General features: G+C 32.1%; 1 protein-coding gene across 1 annotated transcript; it reads right to left on the bottom strand.

Annotated features, from left to right (window-relative positions):
- Window positions 1-1,702: 1,702 nt before the first annotated feature.
- Window positions 1,703-7,303, bottom strand: LOC134240336 (uncharacterized). The gene is made up of 5 exons (XM_062722436.1): window positions 7,225-7,303; window positions 4,610-4,654; window positions 3,537-3,699; window positions 3,137-3,224; window positions 1,703-2,998 (listed from the first exon to the last, which is right to left on the bottom strand). The coding sequence occupies exons 3-5, from the start codon at window positions 3,635-3,637 to the stop codon at window positions 2,561-2,563; spliced, it is 627 nt and encodes a 208-aa protein (XP_062578420.1). The 5' UTR covers window positions 3,638-3,699; window positions 4,610-4,654; window positions 7,225-7,303; the 3' UTR covers window positions 1,703-2,560.
- Between the last annotated feature and the right edge of the window lie 2,130 nt (window positions 7,304-9,433).

The raw sequence follows: 9,433 nt of genomic DNA, 5'->3' as shown, positions 1-9,433 counted from the left end.
GATAGGGCGGGGCCACAATAGGGAATCCAAGTTTTACAGAGAAAAATAAAGAACAAATCTTTAAAAATCTTCTTCTCAGGAACCACTGGGCCAGGAAAGCTGAAACTTATATGGAAGCATCCTGGGGTAGTGTAGATTCTAAAGTTTTAAAATCATAAAAGGGAAGGGGGTAGTGGGGCATGATAGGTATAGCAAGAGGGGGAATCTGGTAAAGAACTGCATCACCCAAGTTACTCATTTGAGCGATGTGGCCCATATGCCTCTTGTTATATTCATATGAAGCAGAATTTGTGCAAAATCTAATGCGTGAAAGGAGGAAAAACACTTACTGTGGTCTTCAACTCGACACTTAGATATATCGACTACGTATTGTCAATTAACAATGGTAATTTACATTCCTATATCGATACGCTATATCCTGGTGAGCTTGATATAAAAGATACCACAAAGTCTGACACATCTGTTTCATACTTGGATATTTACTTGAAAAAGACGTTAATAGTAATCTAAAAACCAAGCAATATGATAAACATGATAACTTCAAATTTTCTATCTATCGTCAGCTTCCCTAACTTATCCAGGAATATACCTTTATCACCTGCATACGGAGTGTACATGTATATATGTAGGACTCCAAAGTGCGATGGGACTCCGAAGTCCGATGGTCTGCGCCAAACTCTGATGGTTTGACACGCCAAAGTCCGATGGCGCAGAAAACAATTAACGTTTATGACGTCATAGTACTACTGCGCAAAAATGCGATGCCAAATATCATAAGTACAAAGACTAACCCTCGTCTTTTGGATGTAGGTGCGAAACTAAGACTTATCAGTTGAACAATGAGTATCAACTCTAACCTAAATATCATAGGTGGGTGCAGGACTAATCTAAATCAGTCCAATAATGTGCTTGAACTAACCCTAAAATCTTTCGGGTGGGTTCGGAGAAACACATTAGTGTACAAAAGGACTGACCCTTATAACTTATTGAATGGTGTACGAAGACTAACCCTAATACCTCTGGTGGGTAAAAACAAAAAGCATTATCAGTAAAAATGTATTGTGAGACGAATACTGAATCAATGGATTTTGAATGCAGAATAACGTCATGACGCCGGATTATTGTGACGACATAAACGCTAAGTGTTCCTCCGCACCATCAGACTTTGGCGTGTCAGACCATCGCACTTTAGCGTCGAGCGTCTCATAGGAAACGAGCCATCGGACTTTGGCATGACCATCGGACTTTGGCGTCCGTAAAGACAAGAGCCATCGGGGTTTGGCGCAGACCATCGGGGTTTGGTGAGACCATCGGACTTTGGCGTTACCATCGGACTTTAGAGTCTTACATATATCTCAGTTGATTCGATACGCAAGAGCATGCTCTACGTATTGATGAAACAAAAATAACATTCTCGTTTAAAGTCATCATTTCGTAAATTCTATGGTCGATACAATGACCTTGTCAGCAAATACAATTTATCATTGAGACAAATACTTACTGACGTTTTTCATTCTAATTGTTAGTCCGTTATTTATACACTGAATTGTCGAAGGATTTTTTCCGAAATTTCCCGATCATGACAAGGAGCACATGGCAGATGTAACCGGTCGGCAGGGGATGCTTAATTTTCCATGGCACCTGAACGGGCTGACCCCACCTCTGATGTTTCGGAGGTCCGTGTTTGCTCTGCTCCTATTTTGTATTGTTCTATGGACTTTGATATTGAATACTTTTCGTTATCTCCATATCCTTCTTACTGTAATTGACAACTGATTTTCTTCTTTGACGTTCAATAATATCAAACAATATATGTTTCAACTTTCTCTTCAATTCTCAAATCGTTTGCATTACTGCAATCCAGACAAATTCAAATGCCACTCAGTGTAAAATGTAATGGCGTTACTGCGTCATAGTGACTTAATTCTTTTCTCTAGAGAGGAAACGATTAGAAATATTATAGCTGTTAGTAGAATTGAAATGAAATCTTTGTTGGCGATCGTTAATGATGCAGGTTAACCTCCTTTGTCTCAAAAATATGTTTAGAATATAAAAGCATTGGCTAACGCCTCGACTTTTATCTTTCAAACAAAATTTTTTACTTCAAGATTACCCTGCAATATTCATGAAAATGGGGACATTATTTCTGAAATGTAACACAGCAAGCATAGAGTTATTTATGCTTCCTTAAAAAGACAGACAAACCTAATCGAACAAAAAATAGATAGAAGATTTAACAGATTACATAAAATTCATCTATTGACTCTTGTGAAGTGTAAACATCCGTGTCTCACGACAAATATTATATCACTTTATAACTGAAAATATATTTTTTTCATATCTTTACAAAATGTTAACATTTTGCAGCATTAAAGAATCATATGAAATTAATAAAAATAAAAAAATATTATCTTATACTCATCATTTGAAAACAATGGCTGATCAAAAGTACAGTTAGAAGATAGCCTGAAAATACGTGTCAAAGCCTGAAAATACGTGTCAAAACTACAATTACAAAAAGAGCAATGCAATCGATTGGTCAAATATATTGACAGTAATCTTAATTTATTTTTTCCAATGTAAAGTAATTATCATTGTTTTCATCTGCGTTTTCTTCGATTTCTGCTGATTGTTGAACATCTTGGTTTGATTTGACATTTTCCGAGTCGATTTTCGAGGTGCGATGACTGTATTCTCTGTCAGGGCTAAGCTGTTCCTTTAAAGGCTTGGCATTTTCATCTGCGTTTTCCTCTATTTCTGCTGATTGTTGGTTTGATTTGAAATCCTCCGAGTCGATTTTTGAAGTGAGATGGCTGTATTCTCTGTCTGTACTAAGCTGTTCCTTTAAAGGCTTGGCATGGTCGTAGTCGCTGTCTAAGCCAGCTGTATCAGAAGTAACTTGTTCATGAAGATGGTTGTAGATATCACCTGTATTGTCCGAAAGTATTTTTACCTCGGAATAGGCAGTGTTCGTTTCGGCAATAGGCATTGTAGAAACCTGTTAGTTTAAATAATAGAGCTACATCTGTTATAGCTAGAAATAAATATGTCTTTATTCATAAAAGTTTGGAATTTTTTTTTAATTATGTGTATCGAGCGAAAAAATCATAACATCATGTATCTAACTAAAAACTACCTTATCAGGAACATTTCCTCTTCGACTAGATTCGCTACCTTCAATGTATTTGTTATAGATGGGGTTGTTGACGTTGCTCTTTAAATCACTAAAACAATTATTCGATACAATTTCATTTTCTTGAAAAAAAAATGCAAAAAATTCCAGAAAATAGAATTTTAATATCAGCAGTTCAAATTGTTTTATACATCCCTTAAGGTTTCATATTTTATACATATAGATTTTAAAAAATGATAACAATGCAAAAGTTCTTGAAGCAGGAAAAAATATTTTACATTGTTTTCTTTATCATGTAATAAGAATATTACTAGCAATAACTTTTAGAAATTTCAGATTACTTAACCAATTCTTGGTTCCTATAAACAAATCTGATTTTTGTAAAAAAAGATATTCGCTTTACTTGTTCTGATTTCCTTGGATTCTACATTTTCTAACGATGAAGACGATACCGAGACTGAGGACAGCACCGAGAATAAAGGATCCAAGACCGACTCCAACCATCAGTATTGTTATATTATGTGTGTCCTCTGATACATGTAGTATTTCTTTTGTAAATACGTCATCTTAAGAATTAATACAGAAGCATGTAAGAACGTCTGTAAATTTTTCGATTTTTAAGGAATGAATTTAATAACTACTCAATAGGCAAGTTATAGAATATAATCTTGGTTTGGGGTTGAAACTGTATACACAGCGAAGTAGTTTATGTATATATAAAAACTTAAACTGGTCTAACCCTTTTATACCTTATAATTTTGGTAGCTATTTAACTCAATCTTTATAACGTTATTCAGAAAAAAAAAACAATTTCGCGTCATAGATGACATTTCATTGCACAATTTTAAATGGAACATCGCACGGATTGATATGTTTTTGACATAAGTCATTGTGACTTAGGCAACCCAGGTTATACAGATTTAACTACATGTTATTGTTTAGCCAATAAAAAAGCGGGCGTTACAATGAGAGTAAAAAAATTGAATACTTCCATGTATTTATCAGTGTTTCAGGTTTCAAGCAACTACTAGCCTAGTACCCGAGGCCTTCCGAGTGCAAGCTTCGTGCTTGCACTCGGAAGGCCTCGGGTACTAGGCTAAAGCAACTACATCTTCATAAAATATACTTATGAAACATAAATAAAGGAAATTTTACTTGATCTTCAACTTAGAAATATTTCAGTTTTTTTTTATTCTGGTCACATGACCATGAAATGAGAATAGACTTAAGTCAAATTTTCAATCAAGATAACTTTTGAAAAAATAAATAATAATGAAAATAAATTTGCATCATTTGTTGGAATTTGAATATTATACATAACTGCAAAATTTAAAGAACATATATTGAATGAAACTTAAGATATTCAGATTTAAAATTTTGACTTAAGTATATTCTCGCCTTATGGTCAAGGGGTCTGGACTTATTAGACAAATTATTCGTTGGTAGTTACGATAAAATGATGTTCTGAGTACATACCATATGTTCCAATCTGATGCCCAAGCGTCGTAGATTCTTTTTTGCCTAGAATATTAGTATTATATCATACAATTAATTACCCTATTTGAGGTCAACATGGTGAAATAAGGACCCGAGACTTGGCCCACGAGGTGACCTACCCTGACCGAGGTCAGGGCAGGTCATCGAATGGGCCAGGTCGAGTGTCCTTATTTCACCATGTGGAACTCACAAGGGGTAATTAATTGTTTTATTATACCGATTTATATTGAAAAGTATGAATCTCAGATAACCGTTATCAATTCTTTCTTTGATCGGGATCGGGATTCGCTACACTCCGTATAGCAAGTCCTGTAAGTTTTTGCATCATGATTTACTGATTAAAACAATATTTGGTTTATAGCGACATACAATGTTATAACTAGCGACTACTTTTCCTCTACACAGTCAAAATCTAACAAAGAATTCAACTCTATAAAGAGTCGCTTCTACGTTCCATTGAACTGAATATTGTAACGATATTTTGAAATGAGTAAACCGTTTAAGTTAAGGCCAGAGTTTTTTTATTTTCTGTTTAACGGGAATTTTAAAGAAAAAGTTGGGTCGAGGGGACGAAATAAAAATAAAAATAAAAGGTAAAAATTTGTCGAGTCGGGGACATAATAAAAATAAAACCCAAAAATGGTTTGAATTTTTTTTTTCATAAAAAATGTTGAAAAACGAAAGAAAACAACAATACAATTTTGTTTACCCTGTATTTAGATTTCAAATATGGATAAAAAGATACAACTGCATGAGTTATCCTAATATGAAAGCAAATCAATATATTATAATAATTTAAATTATTTTATAGTTACAATAAAGTTCGATACGCACGGATGACAGAAAAACCACATGTACACTGCTTAAAAGTTTACACAGGTCTTGAAGTGATCATCTATCTATTGTATAAAATTAATAAAAGTCATGATAATAAATGTTTTAAGATACATGTATTTTATGAATGAAAAACAGTTTAAAAAAGCAATGGGGTTGATAGCTAACTTGACAATGCTATCTTAGTATAAGGGGATAACACATTTTTGAGGTTCTGAATGGAAATTTGTCAGCTGAACTTTTTGATGAACAACAGCAAAGTCATCTTGGAAGTCTTCTGAGCTCTTCAGAAATGGTTGGGTCTCTGCCAAGAAATCAAACTGCAAAATAAATTCCTTATTATACTTAAGTTTATTAATTAGATAATCAAATACATGTAGCAAGTGGTAGAAAGTAGAAGATAAAAAAAAACATATTTACATGAGATTATTTTCTTTTCTAAATAAAGACACAGAATATTTTAAGAGTTTTTCCTTAGATAAATAAAAAAAACAATATCATTCTTTGTCCATTTTGCACTAAAATATATATGATTGTCCACTTCTTTCTACATGTATCCCTACCTTTCCACATGATATGTGCAACTCCAATTTAGCTGTCAGTACCAGTGTCACTTCACTTGTCAGTATTCTATACCAACTCAGAGGCAACTCTTGTAGTTCTGTAGGAATCCTAGTCTCATTTTATTCAATCAATTACATATGGACTCGTATCTAAAATGTATTAATCACAATTTTATGTCCTGATATAGTTAGACAAGATTCATTGTAAAGTAAAATTTTACCGCGAATTTTACCTAAACTTGTTATGCACAATATGTGATTAAATAAAATCTAGAATGAAAACATCTTTTTAAAAAAATATTGAAATGCCAAACACTGAATAATTGAACAGAAACACTGAGAAAGCTTATTTCAACATTTACCCCAACTAATTGGACACATGCTCCACAGTTCAATGTGCATCTGGTATATTTAGGTTGTCAATGCTTTAACTCTCATTTCAAGAACGTTTTGTTTTCATCATCAATGGATTTAAAATTACCACATAACGGTCTATAAATGTCTTGAGTTGACATTCTTGCTTGTTGACAGAACCCGCGAAGTGTGATAAACTAGTTCCTTAAACTGGTTACGTCATCGTAATCAACAAGACGCTCGTAAAAGACTTTGATTATCACAAGCTTTGTCAAACGCTTACATGATTCATTAGAAATAAAGTGTACATCAAACCCGATTTTATTTCAAACCAGCAATGAATGACACAGTCGGCGCGAATTTTAAAAATAAAAGTGAAATTGACCTCTTTTATTTTTATTCGGTATTTTGAAAAAAATTGGGTCGGCGCTTCCCGTTAAACAGAAAATAAAAAAACTATGGCCTAACGATAAAATTTTACCGTATTCTGTATGGTAATGCAAAACAGACCATGCACAATTTTAAAAACATGTTATTTTCTCGAATACTTATTATTTTATGCATTTGATTTCACTCAAAAAGGAATTTTTGGTTAAGAGGTCATTATTTAGCGGTCATTGATAATAATGACGGGGTCATTATATCCCAGGTGCAATGATTCCTATAGGTCATTATTGTTGTAAACAGTACCATTTGGAGTCATTGTTGTGTTTTAAAGTTTTCTTAACAGCCAATCAAATTCGAATATTATCAATAGAGGTATAATAAATTACATGTATATATATATAAATATATATATTCCATTTACACATGTTGATTTTTATAAAGGTGGTCATCACTTACGGTTGTTGTTGGTTGAGTATACATCATTGTTGATTGTGGAAGTCTCTGAACATTTACAAATATTTTCTATCAAGAGAGAAATTTTAAAATAATATCGAGCAGTAGAGGAAAAATATTAGTAAATTCAAGCTTAATTACTGCTGTCAAATGCACACACATATGGGATTTTAAACAACTTAAAAAACATACAAAATATTTTATTATTGAATACATTTAAGTAACAGATGTGTCAAAACCTGTGGCACCTTTATTTCAAGCTCATCGACATATATGGGTCATTTTCAAAAAAAGTTCACCTTTTTGTCTTTCGATCAGAATAATAGGAAAAATATTCTTTAGAGTGAATTTTTTCCCCGTTGGTTAATATACATGGTCATACACCTTATAAGTTATTTTATGATCACCTCCCAGGTGTTTTATAAAAAATATTCTATGCATTCCATGTAAAATTTGACAGTAAACCATGTCACATTAACAGAAATTTTATAACGCGCTTTGTTAAATGATAGGGAAAATATTACCCTGTGTAGATATGTACAAATTTTGCACCTCGTATTAATTGAATTCATTCACAGATTAATTTAATACGATTGTTTTACTTATGCCACCCACTAAATACTAGTATGCATTTAACATTCAGGAAGTGACATGTCCCTCCAGTTTATGTCATTCCTGTTACCAACAAGAAAATTTTAGATAAAAGTTATCTCACTTTCCTATGAACTGTTTTCATGATCCACAATATATCATCATTTTCTGTTGTCTTAAGTTTATGAGCGCCATGATTTGAAAAGAAAGGGTTCAAAGGTCGATAGGTTTGTCTTATTGGTAGTGTATAAAGAAAATATGTCCTATTTGTTACCTTCATAATATGCAAGTACTCTTTAAATTGTTTATTCTGCTAGAACAATTAGATTAACTAAGTTACAAAGAAATGGTAATTTATATGAGAAACGCCCATCCTGTTACTGTCATTCCTGTTACCATTAACATGGTAACAGTAAGGAAAACTGGACTTCATATCTTGAGTTTTAACAATAAAAACAATTACTTTTATTATTCCAAGTAATATAAGTTTAATAACACATGTTAAAAAACTTGGTAAATCATATTGAAATATGTTAGTGCTTCAAATAGTGCCATTATAACTTAAACATACACTCGTGTAACAGAATAGACAGAAACTGTAACAGGAGGGGCAAATTATCCTGGTATTTATATACCTATTTAAGTTTTATCATTTGTTTCTCTTAAAATTATGAAAAATTCTTAGTTTTGCAAATGCATAGAGTACCTTTAACAAACAAAAATGAAGTGATGAATATTTTAATATCACTTTACAATTAAATTTCGTAATAGGATGGACATAAATGTCTTTTATTGTCTTGCATTTGCCGGATTTGACAAAATCATGTTTTTATTCTACATTTCTCTCTTTTTTCTTAACCAATAAAGTTAGAAAAAGTGAATTTTTATTTAAAATGTAGATTTCATTGTCCACCCTGTTACACTGTTTTGTCCATCCTGTTACTGTTTTGTCCTTCCTGTTACCTATAAATTACTACTGTTACCAGTATATTTTCCTAGTTTAAATTGCTTTGGCAGAGCACCTGTTTAAATAACTTTCTGTAGTTGTTTATTCTAATCTCAAAAATAATGTACAAGAATGTTTTTTTTTTTCAACTATAGTATATAAACATTCCGCAATAAGGCTTTTCATGAAGTTTTGTTTGGTATATGGTAATTTGACATGCTTTTAAACGCTCATATATTAGATGAATGTCAAACATCTTGGCATTCAATGATAATTTTTTTCATTTTTTAACAATATACAAAAGATTATTTGATGAAAATTTTGAAATAGAGTTTTACAGCTCTTTTTTTGAAAGTAACAGGAAGGACATTAAAGTTTAAATGACTAATATAAAATATCAATATCCTTTAAAAAGAAATATTTTCTTTTCTGCAATGCAGTGGTTTTTAGTAGTTTATTACTGTATTATTCACATAGAGTTGAAAAAATCATAGTAAAACCACTTTCATTTTTCAAAAAAATGTCATTCAAAAATTGAACTTTCTTTGAAAATGACCCATATCGTGTCAACATAAGAATGGATATTACCATAATATCTAATGAAAGATATGGAGATAACGAACAAATCAATATCAAATTTAAAAAAAACAATACAAAATAGGAGCCCCGAAAAAA

Source organism: Saccostrea cucullata, unplaced genomic scaffold (assembly GCF_032062105.1).
Source record: "Saccostrea cucullata isolate Sc308-1 unplaced genomic scaffold, CSIRO_AGI_Scuc_v1 ctg16767, whole genome shotgun sequence".
NCBI lineage: Eukaryota > Metazoa > Mollusca > Bivalvia > Ostreida > Ostreidae > Saccostrea > Saccostrea cuccullata.
The sequence above is the reverse complement of the archived record's forward strand: the minus strand, read 5'-3'. Positions and strand labels throughout refer to the sequence as shown.